Source organism: Arvicola amphibius, chromosome 18 (assembly GCF_903992535.2).
Source record: "Arvicola amphibius chromosome 18, mArvAmp1.2, whole genome shotgun sequence".
NCBI classification, from domain to species: domain Eukaryota; kingdom Metazoa; phylum Chordata; class Mammalia; order Rodentia; family Cricetidae; genus Arvicola; species Arvicola amphibius.
The window spans coordinates 12348285-12365727 of NC_052064.1; the positions used below are offsets into that span (position 1 = coordinate 12348285).

The 17443-nt window shown below is 42.5% G+C and overlaps 1 protein-coding gene across 16 annotated transcripts in view; it reads right to left on the reverse strand.

Annotated features, from left to right (window-relative positions):
• Positions 1–17443, reverse strand: part of Adam22 (ADAM metallopeptidase domain 22) — a 199987-nt gene that overhangs the window by 53124 nt on the left and 129420 nt on the right. For 15 of the 16 annotated variants that reach the window (XM_042054279.1, XM_038315348.1, XM_042054276.1 and 12 more), the window contains 5 exons: positions 11732–11795; positions 10264–10333; positions 5586–5656; positions 2493–2567; positions 766–837 (listed from right to left, as the gene is read on the reverse strand). In XM_042054279.1, the coding sequence (XP_041910213.1) occupies positions 766–837; positions 2493–2567; positions 5586–5656; positions 10264–10333; positions 11732–11795 (352 nt within the window). The remainder of the gene's footprint in view (positions 1–765; positions 838–2492; positions 2568–5585; positions 5657–10263; positions 10334–11731; positions 11796–17443) is intronic. The other variant, XM_042054280.1, reaches the window with a different exon arrangement.

Genomic DNA, 17443 nt, shown 5'->3' on the forward strand with positions numbered 1-17443 from the left:
CTAGGGCGTTAACGAAATGAACACATGGCCTAAGTCAGTGTAGGAAGCACTACATAGTTCCTTCCTGGACACGCCTTTGTTTAATTAAAGAAACCACTGTTTCTAAAGGAGACCATCACTTTCCCAATTTGAATGCACTTTCCTTAAAGAACGGAGAATCAAACTACTTACCAAAGGAAAGCCCACTGAACAAAAGAAAACACAAACAGGGTTTTCTTTTGAACAAAGAAAATTTTAGACACAAACAGGATTTTCTTTTGATAAATACTTATGCTGAATGCAAGGCTTTCCCTAAGTCCGCTTTTGGCATCTTACATAAATAATTTATGAAATCTTGAGTTTCTCTAACGAAAAAGCAGGATAAAGTATCTCTAAGGAAATGTCTGCTACACAACCTGTGTAGTGTTAAGGAAAAATGGAGAGAACTATTTGGGGGCAGCCCCAACACTGTGCTGGGCGTTTCTGAAGAGGCTCAGCTCCCGCACCGTCTCTGCGCTGATGTCCAGATGTAGACTGTGAGTTTCTTTGCTAAAGCCTATGGGTCAAGCTCTGTCTTTTCCGGTAAGAAACACACAAGAAAAAAAAAGCAACCGTATCTTTGGTCAGTCCACCTTCCCAGACAGACTAGTCAGTAGAGTCCCTGGCAAGATCGCCAGGGTCTCTGAGGTCATCCTGGCTAAAGTGTAACTTGAAGGAATGTGAATATAGGCACCTTGTTACCCACCGGCTGCCATAAGGGGCAATGCCGGACGGGGCGGTACTCACCATATCTGCCATGTTCACCACAGACTTTGCGTAGGTATTTGTGTGTACAACAGAAAGCCGATGCTTTTTGAACTGAAAGCAAGAGACAACAGGGAAGGGTGCTCAAAGTCACCAGGAAATAATCATCTTAGGACAGAAAACAAAATATCAGAAAATTCCCTAAGGCTTTCTGTCAAAAGAACACAAAAACAAAACACCGCAGGGGAGAACCTGTTTCCTTATCTACCCTGAAGCCTGAAAGCTGGGGACTAAAGGAAAAGATGACTTTATCACATCTGGGAGAAAAAGTTCAATTCAGTTCCACATGAAGGGGCTAGAATATAACATATAATATATAAGCTTGGTGCACACGAGGTTCGGGGTTCACCCCACCACACCCACTCCATCTGCTTTATGGTTTATTTGGGGGGGGGCTTTACTGTTTCTTGGGGGGGGCTGTTCACTTCAAAGCTGTTATGAGCTTAAAGACATGCAAGTGAGAAACAACCAGAGACAGTCAATGCAGATGTGGCTACATGTGTAAGACTTCACAAGTTCTACAAGGTTCTAGAACAAAACGTTCTAGAACCCTAAGGTACTACCATGAGGAGATGGCTCGGTAAATTGTGGGTCACATGTTTGGTTTACGTGGCCTCAGTGGTGTTCTAAAAAGCTTCATCACATACGACCCAATTTCAATCTTTTTCAAGTAGCGCCCTCACATGGTAACACTGAGGGGAACCTGCAGATAAGGAGTCAACATTCCGGGGAAACCAAATCTCATCCACGCTCCTGGTAACACCCCTAGTAAAATACACTGGGCCAAAAACAAAACCACAAAAATAGAAGAAATGGGCTAGATGGGAAAAGGAGGGGGTAGCAGGGCGAGGAGAGGGATAACAGGGAAGATAACTGAAGATAATGGGGTGGTGAAGAGGTACACATGGTCAAAATGCATTACACACAATGAAAATATCATAGCAAGTTCATTATTATGTATATGTAATATATAAAAATGCCTTTAAAAGAAGTATTTTTGAACCCTCATAAACAATTGCTAGTTACTTCTACCTAAGCATGTTTTCCATTTATAAGTTGTTCCTGGTCAAAAACACTCTTGGCTGGGCTTCCCTGTCTTCTCTAAAACTCCTGTCCAAACTGTGTGACTGTATCCTGCATGTGGTAGACCTCTGTATAGGTCGCATATGATAAGCCCCTATAAAGGCTGTGTGTGGTAGACCTCTACATAGGCTGTGTGTGGTAGACCTCTACATAGGCAGTGTGTTCTAGACCTATCTATATAGGCTGTGTGTTCTAGACCTCTACATAGGCTATGTGTTCTAGACCTCTACATGGGCTGTGTGTTCTAGACCTCTATATAGGCTGTGTGTTCTAGACCTCTATATAGGCTGTGTGTTCTAGACCTCTACATAGGCTATGTGTGGCAAACCTCCATATAGGCTGTGTATGGTAGACCTCTATATAGGCTGTGTATGGTAGACCTCTACACAGGTAGCGCGTGTGGGCAGTTGCTGATAAGTACAGCCTGTTTGACATGGGTACCTTTACATTAAATTCTAACAAAATTGTTCTTGGCTTCCGAAGTGGTGTGTGTGTGTGTGTGTTTACACAAATGGCTTTTCCAAATCACAACTTGATGAGGATTTTGTTTCTTCTAAACGTACCTTAACACACCTTTTCTACAACTGTTAGGATCAAGGATTGATGGAAGGGGGAGGCGAACTTACCATGATATGATCATTCACGATCATCAGTTCGATGTATTTGGTTTCCTCCTCTACATTACGGGGAAATCGAAGAAGCTGTAACACAATGGGAAAAAAAAGAAAAGAGAATAAAAAAGACTAACCATGTAAATTTAGCTGCAAAAACTAAAAGCACAGAAGAAATCAATGAAACAAGATTTTCCTTTTTACTTCAGCATTAACTTTTAAACTCTCATCAATTTTCTTAGTTTTTGAGTAGACAAAAATGTGCATGGTTTGAAAAAAAATCAATGAAGAATAAAAATCAAGAGTGAAACAGTCCTCTTGCCTCTATACTCCCTCTTCTACGGGGGGTACAGCAAATTACTATTTTTTCCCAAAATGTTTACACAAACACAATTAAATACGGATATATGCGTCATACGCCTACGTACTTCACGCTTGTCTTCATGAAAACATGTCTACCCAACAGTGGCACGGGAGCGACACAGCGGAGCATTGATCCTGCTTTAGCTCAACTCCAGCAGCAAGTTTCTGAAAGGCATGTCCATGACTTTCCTCTGGTGTGGCCCATAGGATCCCCACAAGCTACAGGGGTATGGTCAGCATAGCCCTGAAGTCCCCAAGTAGTCTTGGAGTGTCTTTAACTGCCACATCTCTGCTCAACAAAAAGCTCTCCTCACTTTCCAACCACAGTCAGTCAACACTATGGGCAAGGTTACCAGGGCAGGCTTCCCTTCTGCCCATCCAGCACACGGTCATTAACAGGATCTGTGAAACGGACTTTTCTTTTATGACACAGGTCAATGAAGGGGGTATTTTTCCTCCAGTAAATCTTGTTCACTTGCCCAAAGACTACTTCTGTGATTAAGGCACACCATCAAGTCAAACCAGAATCAATGCATGCATGTTTGAGTGCTACATTTTAAACAAACTAAAAATATACAGCCGCATAGATTTTTGTCTCTTTATAAATGTATTTTCTAATATTTAAAAAAAGAAAGACTCTTCCAACACTAGTTTCACAGATGATAATGGACTGTATTTTTGTATTTAAAAACTAAGCAGGAAAACTAAATTGCACCCAATGACAACAATCTTTACAAACAAAACAACAACAACAACAAAAAGCTCCTACTAGGACAAGATCTCCCTTGCTCACTCTGGGCTCCTAGTTAACTGAGAAGACTTTCAAATGAGTCCCAGCATTTTTCTAAATGCCTGCGACTTGCATTTGGACACAGTATCACACTGACTCAATTGCATGGGTTCATAAAGGAGTGAAGGGTTCCCCTTCTTAGCCAATGACAAGATGCTGAGACGCTTCTAAAAGAACTCCAAGGACTGGAGAGATGGCTCAGAGGTTAAGAGCGTGGCCTGCTCTTCCAAAGGTCCTGAGTTCACTTCCCAGCAACCACATGGTGGCTCACAAACATCTGTAATGGGGTCTGGTGCCCTCTTCTGGCCTGGAGCCATACACACAGACAAAATATTGTATACATAATAAATAAATAAATATTTTTTAAAAAAGAACTCCAAGGCACATGGTAATGGGATACTTCTCCTATTCTCTCAACTCAGCATTCATAACAATACACAATTTTGTAAATTAAATCTTCATGGAAATTATTTTTCTCAATTAATTTAACTCAAGACATCCATGTGTCTGTGTCTAAACAACAAACTTCAAGCTTATGGGAGTGGCTTTGGGAACACAGTGGCTTCTGAACGGTGTTCAGAGAGTGTGGGTGGCTAGAGACACACCTGGGACCAGACTTTCTAGGAGATTCCCCTTCTATTTGAGTCATGTGCATCTATCCTATCTGATTACTATTTGCTGAGTAAACAGGGATCATAGCACTACCTTCTTCATAAGGGTATCACGAGGAGCAAAAGTGTTAAGATTCTGTCCAATTCTTCAGTTAAACAGTTAAGATTCTTATAATATGGACACGTGCATGCTAAGTTTTCAACAAACATTAGCAACTGTAACTCACAAAAGAATCTGTCTGAAACTACATTCTATTTTACCAGACATGGAAGCCTGTGCCTGTAATCCCAGCACTAGGGTGACTAGAGCAGGATGAATGCTGTATATCTGAAGCCACCCTAAGCCACAGAGTGAGGCCCTGTCAAAGAACAAAAGGAAAGAAAACAGCACCTGCTTTATGGAAAGGTAATGGAAGCCCTTAGCCTTGACTGGGGAGGCTGAAGCAAAAGGTCCACGAGTTCTACACCTGCCTATAGAGCAAGTTCATGTTCATGCTGGACAACTTAAGCAGATCCTGTTTCTAAAAGGGCTGTGTGTGTAGCTCAGAGATAGAACACTTGCTTGACATGTGAGCATTGCTAGGTTCAATCCTGGTAGGTGACGTGATGCTGACATGTGTATGAGGAACAAGCACATGCACAAAGAGTATGCCCTGTCCTCTCTATAAAACAAGCACTTCACACAGCCTTCAACAGATTCGCTTTAATTGCCATCTACTTCATTCCCCGAGTTCTTGTTATGCCACATGTGCATGGAAGTTCCCACAAACCATCATCACTGTGGTTGTGATGGGTTGACCCTGACAGCAGATCTACATTCCAGGCCATTTGTCAACTGTGAGACACGGGGCAAGACATCTTCAGATGTGAGAGCCATGTGAAGAACAGTATCTGCCCCCGTGGCTTCAGGTACCTTAAGGACAGTGCTATTACCACAACGTCCAGAGGAAGAGTCCTAAAGCTATGTCCTCATTTATATACTAAATCCAAGGCATCTCGAGTGAGAAAAAAAGGCATTTTATGGCTTCAGAACATATCAGGAATAGCAAAGAAGATCCCATGATGTGATTCATGCCTGAGCAAGGGAAGAAGAAACCGTGCTTCATGCAGAGACCTCACGACCCACGGTAATGGGGACTCCATATTCATTCATCGTCTAGCGACTACGTGTAAAAGAACGCATCCTGTGGCTGCTTTCACGCATCTGTCACCTGTTTGTGTCCCCACCCTCACAAAGGTTGCACTGGTTCTTAACCCCCACCCTGCAGACTCTGACTGTAGACTCAAATGATCGCCAGAGGCGTAGTGTTCTACATATCATGGCTTGAGCCTGCAAACACATACCTGTCGCTTACTCCGCTTTAGTCTTGGCTTCAAAATAAATTTTGGTGGAGTAATATTTACTTGTTGAAATTCTACAAGAAAATAAAAACAAACAGTGCATTTTCCAGACTTTTACTAGAAGGCAAAATTTCACTAGTTTTCCTTTCTACTTAGTGAGTACATGAAACATTAAGCAATTATGTTACATTAACCATGAATAAGTATCTAATGGGTAAACGCAATACACAAACGCTCAATTTTCTCATGATCATTCTATGAATAACAACACATTTTTAATTAAAAATCTGCTAAGTAGCCAGCCTGATTTTTCGCTTCCATCACTAACCTTCTCTGGGGGCAGCAAAATAAAGAGGAGATATGGAACACACTTTTAACATGCCCTATTAGGAAGTTGATACAGGACACCAAAATTGGACTCAATTGTTTCCAACTCACGAGCATTCTCTTCCAAGACAAGATTTATCTAAGGCCTTGTTTGCTACTAAAGGGCAATGGGACAATTTGAGTCCCTCTTACTTGCATGTCAGATCACACACAGACTATTCATGGATATAGATAAATTCATCTCTGGATTCTAGGTTAGCTGTAAGGGAGGACTTTCTACAAAATTATGCAAACGGATGAAACTAACAAAAATCATCCTGAGTGAGGCAACCCACACCCAGAAAGACAAATACAGTAGGCACTAACTCATAAGCAGGTATAAAATGATTGGTCTCACATGCATGAGTATATTAAATTGGACTTGGAGGCTATTATTTAAAAATTAGTTGGGAGAGAGTGGGGAGGTAGGAGGATGGATCTGGGAAGAGTTGGGGGAGCACTGGGGGATGAGTGTGACCAAAATATATCATATGCATGTATGAAATTCTCAAAGAATTAATAAAGAACATCTTAGAAACTTTAACACCAGATAGGTAACGTAACGGCAATAAATATCTCAGTATGAAGGAGTCATAGTGCATAAGATAAAAGGACATAGCACTCCCACTAATCATGCCTGAGTGAGTGTAGCTTAGAATCTCTCCTATTAGAGCCTTGGGAGGATTACAACTCCAGCTGTCAGTTACACTACAAAAATCAGCGATGGGCACTCCGCGAAGCCACAGTCGGGCCCTTGACTCCCGGGAACTGTGAGATAATAAGTGTTTATCCACAGCAACCTCTGACCTAAAAGTGGCAAACACAAACAGAAACTGTAAATGTCTTAAACACTTATTGCCATCTTTTGCGATTCAGAATATCTGGAAAGGGCTGAGAATTCACTTCGTTTTGTTGTGCTAGGGACTAAACCAGGGAGTCGTGCCAAACAAACAACGAACCCTAGATACACGAGGAGACACGCTACGCTAGACATACGAGGAGACGCTAGCCCCACGCGCTGGAAGGACTCACTGCTGAGCTGTTTCACACAGACCATCTCAACATTCGGGATGATCTAATAAGTCCTGAGAGGAATTTCAGAAAGCCTATGTGAAAATGCAAAGGACCTAGAAGAGCTAAATTAATTTGAAAAAGGACAACACTGAAGGGTATATGTACCTGATTTCAAAATACACTATAAAGCCACAATAAGCAAGAAAGTAGACACAAGTGGCTAAATGAGAGGAAGAAGCCGATTTTAATACTTAATGGCAATCAGTGTTAATAACATATCTAATAAAGGCCTTATTTATGTTCAGACTATGTAATCATTTTTTTAAACTTTTGGCTAAGATCAAATGCAGAATATGTAAATCCTTGTACAATGCAAAAACCAAAGGAGAAAACCATAATGATGACGAGCAAGCACACACTACAAACCACCCCCAGTCAGATGAAATTGCAACGCATAGCGTCATGCACACCAGAACAGCCAACAACCATGAACCACAGATATTCCTTGGTATCTGTTGCTCAAGTTCTGGAGTAAATAGTGCTGCCATATGGCGCCGTGTGAGAGCAGAGTGACAGAAGCATCTGAAGAAGCCACTCAACTTCTCATAAAACAATCTTTTTCAACGTAGAATCTTTGGATCAATAAAACTGGTATCACCTGGGGACATGCTGGAACTACAATCTCAATATGGAGAGTTGAAAGCCCTGGGCTGAGGCCAGCAACGTGTGGCTATCACCTAGCCTGTTATTTTGGTTAACAGGCTGAAGTTTTATGACACTGATCCCAAGCTAAACACACACCTTCCCAGGCCCCTCTTAGGTATTTACTAGAAGAAATAAAACATGCCTCTACAAAAAAGAAATGAATGGAGGGAAAATAAAGGGGATGGAAAAAAAAAAGACGAGACATATAAGAATATTCATGGTTGCTTATTAATAATTGTCTCAAACTGGAAAAACCTGAATGCCCATCACCATAATTCGTAAGAATTGTAGTCTATTCATACCACTGAATACACTCAATAATAAAATCAATAAGTGATTGCTATTTTAACAACATAAACATCACAGAAAAATGCTAAGCTACATATAATACATGGTTTCATATGTTTAAAGTCCTACAAAAGACAAGACTAGCCAACAGGAAAAATGGGCAGAAAATAGATTGGAGAAGCTGAAGGCAAGGAGTGGGAACTGCACAAGGAAGGGTCTCAGTAATAAAAGTGTTGCATTTCAATAGGGGTCACCTTGGAGCCCAATGAGTCACACTTGGGGCTTGTGTTTGGTGCTTATCGGTTTCTAAAAGAGTGTCAACTAGTTCACTGAAAGCAATATTTTTTTCCCCTCCAAAACATGTTCTAAGGAACATTTGACCTAAGGGATGTAGTATATAAAGTAAAAGGTTCTATAAGCTAAAACAAGTTGACAAATGTTGATTATACTATTTCTATCTCTAGGAAACAGACAACACCAAGCAAGATGAAGTGGTAGTGGTAACCTATAACCCTGTTCAATTTCATTCAACCTAAAATAAAATAAGAAACGTACTTCTGACTTTCGCTTGTTTTCATCTAGTTTGTCAAAGTAAATTCTAAGTAATCTTGAAAGACAATGCCACTCTCCTAATCAACAGCGGCAACCTCTGATTGAAAATCTAGAAACGGGCCAAGCATGAAGACTCAGGGCAGCAACCCTGGCCCTCAGGAGGTCAGACAGGAGGATCACTGCAAGCCTGGGGTCAGGCTGGGCTACAAAGTTGGACCTTATCAGAAAAAGAAAAGAAAGAAAGGAAGAAAGAAGGAAAGAAAGAAAGAAAGAAAGAAAGAAAGAAAGAAAGAAAGAAAGAAAGAAAACCAAGTCACTTCTGTGATTATTTCTGAAAAAGAACCCTGAACAAAGCTTTAAAAAAAATTGTATGGTTGCATTTCTATACTGAAGTCTTTGGTGGGGAATCATTATTACTTTAAATATTAATCAATGTTGAATGCTTCCAGTAAGACCTATTACACTGTAGCTTTGTTCTCACACAGCCATTCATGATTAATTCTGTTCCCATAACTGGCATTATGAGAAGTTTCATACGGTTGGTGAAAGGACAGCACACTTCTCCGTAGAGCAAGAGCGTCTGTGTATTTATCGGCAGACTTCCCTAAGGATGGATTCTTTCTCAGATTTTACTATTTTGTTATGTGTGCAATAGCTGGGGGCATGCACGTGTCATGCCCCACAGGGAGGTCAGAGCACAGCTCCGTGGAGTCTGTTCTCTCCAGCTTTCATGTGGGCTCTGGGGACCGAAGCGGATCACGAGGCTTTTGTGGTAAGTGCCATTCCTCCCTGAGCAATCTCATTGGCCTCCAAAACAGTGGATCCTATCAAATAGGATCTTGAATCCCTTCACCACAGTAGAAAGTGCTAGTTTCTCTGTGGCAGAACTACAGGAGGCCAGTGAATCACAACTCAACCCAGAGAGGAAGGGGTATTAGAGCTCAGCATTCACCTCATTCTCTAACAAGATGCTATGAGCTCTTTTGCTTTAGGCTGGCAATGTTTTCACGTCTTCCTACGAGGCTCTTATAGGAGTCTCTCAAAGTATCATGATCCTTGACCTTTAGTAGCTGTGGGACCCTGGAAAAGACATACTAGCTGAACCTCTGTTTCTTCATCTTCATGTTATATTAATATACACAACTACGGCAAAAACAAAGTTAATTAAAAGGAGCTAAAGACAAATGCCCACTGCATAGTCAGTGTTCCACAAACATGGGGTGCTAGCAGCCAGGTCAGCTCCACTTGCCATGTGACATGTGGATGCCCCTCTCCAATTGACATTTGCAGCAATTAAGCTATAAACACAGATGAGAGGAAAATATATGCCCATTTCACAAGTAGCAAACAATTATATAAAAGGCTAAATTATGGCTTTTGCTTAAAATGCTACAGCAAAAAAAAATGGAAGGAAACAGCACATGGGGAGATGATTCATGCCTGTGTTCACAAAACCATCATTTTCCCAAGGATGGATTTTCACATCATTTACCAGTTTTCCTCTAAATTACGTCTCACTCCTAACACTGAGTCTTAATTTCTTAAGTATTCCTTCTGTGTGCTTAAGCCATATTTTTCTTCAACTGTAAACAAGAAGTCAGTTTGCATTTTATTCTTCCCTTTGGTGCAACTCGACAGACCACCTAAAATGTCAAGAGCAATTTTCAATTATTACTTAGTATGTATATTCGTTCTAAAGTAGCAACTGAATTACTGGGTTGTGGTTTAAAAGAAATCCCCAATATGGATACCATACCAGTTGGGAGGTCATCCACGGGAAACTCAAACAGTCTGGATTTGTAAACCAAGTGAAACTGAGAGTCCTCCTGAAATGACACAAAAGGTAGAGATGAAGCGCATGGCGGGCAAGTATCTTTGGCTTCAGGCGATGGTAGCTGGAGAAGCTAGGACTACGGAACTGTAGCTTGACTACAGTGCTCCAGGTTTATAAGGGGCCATGAGCTGCACAGCCCCATTCTTGTAGCACTGCAGCCACCAATCGCAACCAAGAAGCCTCACGGGCAGAAAGGCCAAAGCTGCAGTAATGGAAAATAAATGAATGGGCCTATTTCCCCAAGGGAATGTAAGATCTCTTGGAAAATGGGTTAATGACTGCCTTCTTTCATGATTCCGGCCCCTATGTTAAGAGCCAGGTAACTTAGGTAACCAGTGACCAAGGCTACCGATTTTCCTGGGGACCGCAAGCAAAACAGCAGATACAAGCGATGCCCAGAGTCCTGACATAGACAGTTCCAGAAAGCAAGAAATAACACAACACTTTTTCTTCTAAGCAAAATTATTAAACATTCAAATGATTTCATCTGGCTTCATCTAAGTGCTAAAGAATTAGAATGTCCTAGTATGTAAGTTAACTACAGCCTCTAAAAAGTCAGTGTCCTGCAAAGTGATAAAGCAGCTTTAGTAGGTCCTCAGGGAACACACAGTCAGATGGTTCCCCAAACAGGGTTGTTTAAGAGGTGAAAAAACAATGTGCATTCCTGGAAAATTACCTCCTCTGTAAATGTTTGACCAGCATGGCATGAAACAAGGAAGTTTATTTGTATATGCAAAGAAAGAATTGGAAACTGTATTTTTCCCTATAGCCCGGCAGATTTGGCCTTAGCCAAAGAGCAATGAGGGCACTGTAGTCTATAATGTTAACTCAGTCCTTTCCTAATAGGAGGAAGTAACGAAGGGTAAATGAGGCTGGAACAACGGTACTTTGATCAGTATTGCTGATGTCCTTAAATGGAGAGGAAGAGATGATCAGAAATATCTCTTGGTCAAGTAAAACTACAGCGGGAAGGCAACCAGTTGCCACCCGAGGGGAGAGCGCGCGGAGGACACCAGCCCTGCTGTCACCTCGATTTTTAATGTCACAGCCTAGAGAACTATGAGAAAATACTTTGTGGTACAAGCCACACAGTCATGATATTTGTCATAGCCGTCTAAATTAAGGCACATCATGCAACAGAGAGAAGTGGTGGCTTCAGAAGACACTTCAGGGGAAAGTATTCCCAGCATAAGAGACGAAAGGCAAGAAAAATGAAAAACTGTGCTTGATTTACTCAGTATTGTGCGTGTGTGTGTGTGTGTGTGTGTGTGTGTGTGTGTGTGTAGTCCTGGCCCTAACAATGTAACATACACGAAAGGTGGAAAGGGGAAGAAGGAGACAAAGGTCTCAGCACCAATGCTGCCGTTCCCACGGCAGGTGGAGCACTTACGTGGGCGGTCTCGTTTTCTTCCGGTTCGATGAGATACGCGTGGTTCCCATCAAAGAACATCCCACTGCCAAGCACAAGAAAATGATTAGACAGAGCTACCGGGTCTCATTGAGAGCAAGATCGTTTTAGGGTCAGCAGCACAGGCCTGGTTACTTTCAGTGTCTAGTTCCCAGGGCCACCCATCCTCAGCAGACAGGTGGGGCATCGTACCAGCATAGCACACACACTCTGTCTCTGACCTCACTAAGGCAGATCTTCCCGCCTTGAACTCCAAGCTCAAGACTGAATTCTCTGCTTTTCGTTATTCTTCTACCATGGAATTACAATAAAGGCCACCCTAGAATATCTGTGAGAGTATAATTCTCAAAAAACCCTCCTCAGACTTCAAGGCCGGGACTCTGGAAGCCATATTTAAAACAAGTCCCAGACCAGAGTGGCAGCAAACTCTTTAGTTCTAGTGTGTTCTGTTAGTTCTGCCTCAGGAATTAAAACAAATCTCAGCAGCTGGAAGTGCGGAAATAAGCTTGCAGTCCCAAGTACTTGTAGTCAGATGGCAGCAAGAAGATCCATGGTCAAGGCTGACCTGGGCAGATTCAGGACAGCCTGTCCAAAAATCAAACGCTACAGCAGGTAAGGATACAGCTTGGTGGTTGAGCGTTCCCCTAACATACACAGCCATCCAGTACTGCGAAGACCAACAAAGCATACAACAGCAGAAACACCTGGGTGATGCTGATGTCACGGGCTGCCTGAGAGCACTCAGAATGGGCTCCATACACACACTGGAAGGTGCTCTGGCAATAAGGCAAGCGCATTTGAACAACTCGAACTAAATCTTTTCACAACTGTAAAGGGAGAACCCATGAACGCCTGTCCAGGAGAGACACCGAAATAGCCTTCCTAGATTCCATCTCTCACACACGGAAGACAGGAAACTAGGCAGTCTGGGCACACGAGCTGGTCCTCTGCAACCAGAGACCACCTTTGCTCATTCATTCAGCGTGAACCAACAGGGAACCAACAAGGCACGGCTGCAGATGCAGGAGGTGGGGCCAGTAAAGGGAACAATTTTCTGTTGAATTACATTTGGGGGAGAATAAAACACACACACACACACAGTAAGGAAGGAAATGTAAGCTAGGTGATCATGGACTTTATGGTGGAAATCAAGCAGGTTCAAGTGAGTGATTAGCACTAGAAGCCTGGGTGTGGGAGAGCTGAATGAGAAGACTGGGTTTCTGCTAGAAGTTCAGGCTCCACGAGGAAGATGGCTTACCTATACTGTACAAAGGGCATTTCAGTTGCTCTCGTGGCATGATCCAGGAAAAGCAAGAAGACAGCACGGCGAGAGCAGACATGGGCAGGGGACAGAGTAACGGGAAAATGCAGTCAGAGGCCCATTGGTGGTTATAGTAGGTAGTCTCTTCTGAGGGCCTTGGCTGTTACTCTAACGAGAAGACTGACAAGCAGACTTCTAAAGAGAGGAAATGCCTTCTCCCTATTTTGTTTTATTGCTTGGTTATTGAGACAGTGTCAGTCAACCCTAGGCTGACTCTGAACTAACAGCAGTCTATCTGCCTCGGCCTCCCTCCCAAGTGCTAAAATCGCAGGCATGAGCCATTATACTTGGTTCCCCCCCCCCATCTTAAAATGTCCTTGCTACAGTGTTAGAATACCCTCAAGAACAGCAAGACTAAGGGCAGGGATAAGTGCTTGATTCTCCTTGTCTTAAAAAGTCCTTGCTACAGTGTTAGAATACCCTAGAGAATAGCAGGACTAAGGGCAGGGGTTAGTAGATTGGGATTGCTATCATAACTCAAAGAAGATAGTGGTGATTACAGAAGTGGTGAGAACTGGCCAAATTCTGGAGGGTGTGTGTGTGTGTGTGTGTGTGTGTGTGCATATGCATTTACACGTATGTAATTCTTTTTGCCGTTGAGGCTTAAACCGAGGGCCTCACAGGCTAAGTAAGCATGTTATATCATTGACCCATAGGCCCAGACAAGATATATTTTGAAAGTAAACCCAAAAAGTTCTACTTGAAAAGTTTAATGTGGACTTTGCCAGAAAAAAAAATATCAAAAAAGACTTTAAGGTTTTAACCTAAGCAGTGTAAAGACAGCAGTGACATAAAACAAAGTAACAGTTTCAGAAGGAACACAGTGGACAGCCTCAGCAGGCGGAGGGCGCAAATCAGGAGTGCTTGGGACCTCTTATGCTGGAGATGGCTATCTGCTATTTACAACTCCTATAAAGGGGGCGCCTTAGTTCCCGTTCTATCGCTGTGAAGAGACACCATGACCAAGGCAACTCATACAAGAAAGCATTTAACTGGGGACTTGCTTACAGTTTCAGAGAGTTGGTCCTGGATCTCTGTGGTGGGAAGCGTGACAACAGGCAGGCATGATGCTGGAGAAGTAGCTGAGAGCTACACCCTCATCCTCAGGTAGCAGGCAGAAACCTCAAAGCCTATCCCAAGTGACACACCTCTTCCAACAAAGCCACACCTCCTAATCCCTTCTATCACCAACTAGAGGCTAAGTAGGTAAATCTATGAGCCTCTAGGGCCATGCTCAAGACAACCACCACAGGGACTGTTGAAGTTCACATGGCATCACCTGCTGCTCAGAAAACTCCTGATACCCCTCTGGTCGGACAAACACAGTGCTTCTACTGAGATCAGGTGCCTCGTGGTGTCACCGATACTCGTCTTTGTTCAGGCACCTGAGGGGAGCAGAGCTGTGACCTACATTACCTTTTCAATTCAGGGTTTAAATGCTCACATGATAGCAACACGGTTAGATACAGAATACTATTTTTCTCTCGATGATAATGCTACGAAATCTATTGGTTTCCCTGAGCTATAAGTACAACGGTTTCCAGGTCTCCCTCTGTCTAAGTTCTTTCATCCCTGATGGGACATCTTCCACATGTCTTAAACTCTAATATACCCACGGAATAGCCATCCTCACATCTGCACAGTTTTCAAAGGCAAATGTTTGGATGACACGGAATTGGAATTTAAAGATAAATAGATGTAGTTCTAATATAATATTACCATAATAAACTAGTAGCGATATATATGACTGTGTTGACTACTCTTCAAAGCAGGCAAAGTATTACAGAAATTTTTCTCTCTATCACTGCTAAGAACTGGCCAGAACATTATATAACCATTAATCTTTGCCAGAGTTCACATGACAAGCAGATTATTTTGCTACCTGTCACAGTTTTTGTGAACTTGGCAAAAGCGAAGCTCTACTTGGGAAGAGGGACTCTCCATTGAGCTACCTTCATTAGATGGGCCTGCAGACAAGCCTATGGGACATTTTCTTGAGCATGGACTGACATGGGAGAGTCCAAGCTACTACAGGCAGTACTAAGCCTGAGCAGATGGGTCTGGGTTGTATAAGAAGATAAGCTGACCAAGCCAGGGAGCGCAAACCAGAAAGCAGCGTTTCTCCTCAGTTCTACCTCAGTTCCTGCCCTGCCTTGTGTTCCTGTCCTGGCTCCCACTGAAGATGGACTACAGCGTATAAGATAAAAACAAGCCCTTTCCTCCCCAAGTTGAATTTGGTCAGTGTTTCTTCACAGCACCAGAAAGCAAGCTAGAATAATGTCAAATGAAAAAAATCAGTTTTTTCATTATGTACTCACTCATAAGTGGATATCAGATATAAAGTAGAGGACAACCGTGCTACAATCCACATACCCAGAGAAGCTAAGTAACAAGGACCTCCCTAGGAAGGGGAAATAGAACAGATTTTATTGGTGGACTGGGAATGAGATGTATCAGGTCAGGGTGGGATGGACGGAGAGTACTAGGAGAACAGACTTGAATTGAGGAACCATTTGGGAAATTATTTAGAAACCTAGTACAGTGGAAACTCCTTGGAATCTACAAGAGTGACCCTAGTGAAGCCTCTTAGTAACAGGGGATACAGAGCTCAAATTGTCATCTATAACCAGGTAAGGATCCCAGAGGTGGGATTGAGACATCAACCCAGCCTCAAAACCTTCAACCTACAGTCGGTCCTCTCTGCAATATTTGCTAAGGTGATGGTGCCACAGAAATGTGGGAGTGCCCAACCAATGCCTGACCCAACTGGAGGCCCGGGCCACAGGAGGGAGCCCACGCCTCATTGACCTGGATGGCCAAGAACCAGAAGTCAGACAGCCTAGAAACCCAGGACAGGAACAAACACTGCTGGCAAAGGAAAAAGTCAATGAAAGGATTGCTAATGATTTTCTGCTGTCCTCACAGACACTTGCCTAGCCCCGCTGTCGTCAGAGAGGCATCATTCAGCAACTGACGGAGCAGATGCAAAGCCAAACACTAGGTGGAGCCAGGGAACCCACAAAGAGAAGGCGAAGAAGGACTGTAGGAGCCAGAGGGATCAAGGACACCAGGAGAACAGGACCCACAGAATCAACTAAGCAGAGCTCAAAGGAGCTCACAGAGACTGAAACAACAATCACAGACCTTGTACGGCTCTGATCTAGATCCTCTGAATAGACACCATGGCTGTGCACCTTGGTGTTCTTGTGGGATTCCTAACAGTGGGGGTAGATGTGTCCCTGATGCTCTTGTCTGCACTTGGGACCTTTTTCCTTCTCCTTCGCTCCCTTGTCCAGCCTTGATAGGAGGGTTTGTGCCTAGCCTTATTGTAATTTGTTATGCCATGTTCAGTTGGTATCCCTGGGAGGCCTGGGTTTTTTGTTTTTTTTTTTTTTTTTTTGTGGGGAAGGGAGTTCAAGATTTCTCTGTGTAACAGTCGTGGCTGTCCTGGAACTCTCTCTGTAGACCAGGCTGACCTTGTGCTCACAAAGATGCTCCTGCCCTGCCTCTTGAGTACTGGGATTAAAGGTGCATGCCACCACATCTCCAGTGTGCTCTTTTTTAAGGATACGGAGGAGGAGTTGACCTGGGGAGAGGAGAGGTTGTGGGGGGTACTAAGAGGAGTGGAGAGAGGGGAAACTGTGGTCGGAATGTAATGTATGAGAATAAAAGAACTAAAAATAAAAAGATTCTGATGTTTTTACTAATACCTTAACAATAATAAATAATAGGAAAACAGCTGTTTCATTTGCTTTGCGGGTTGACAGCTTTACATTATGACATAAATTCTACATATGGTAAGCCTAAAGCAATTACACCCTATAAATAGAATCAAATAACTACAGAACAATTGAGCTAAATTGCTATAAAGATGAATTAAAATAAGACTTTGAAAGGAAACAGTCATTTTTACAAATTTCCACAAGGGGGCAATAAACTTATATTTGATCTCATCTTTTTAGGTTCCCATAGTTACAAGATTTTGTGAAAACATCAAACATACATGGATCAAAATATTGCTATTAATCCTTTGAATTTGTAAAGATGTAACCCTATAGACTCTATGAGAAAAGATTATTAATATAATTTTTCCATTTTATGTTCCTCAACTAAATGCAGTGAATCAGAAACATGAATAAACCTCATTATGTTACTTGGTCATTCATAATAGAGGAATTCTGTATGAAGTAATATGGCTTATACCTAAACCATTATGCTGAGATAGCCCATGTCCTTTAATGTTCCGCAATATCCCTCCAACATATTGCTAGAGGCAATTGTGTTCAGAAGTAAAATCATGATCATAATACGGTTCATCAGTAACAAAAAGTACGGACCATGTCTATACCATCTAAGAGAGTCTAAGCACCATA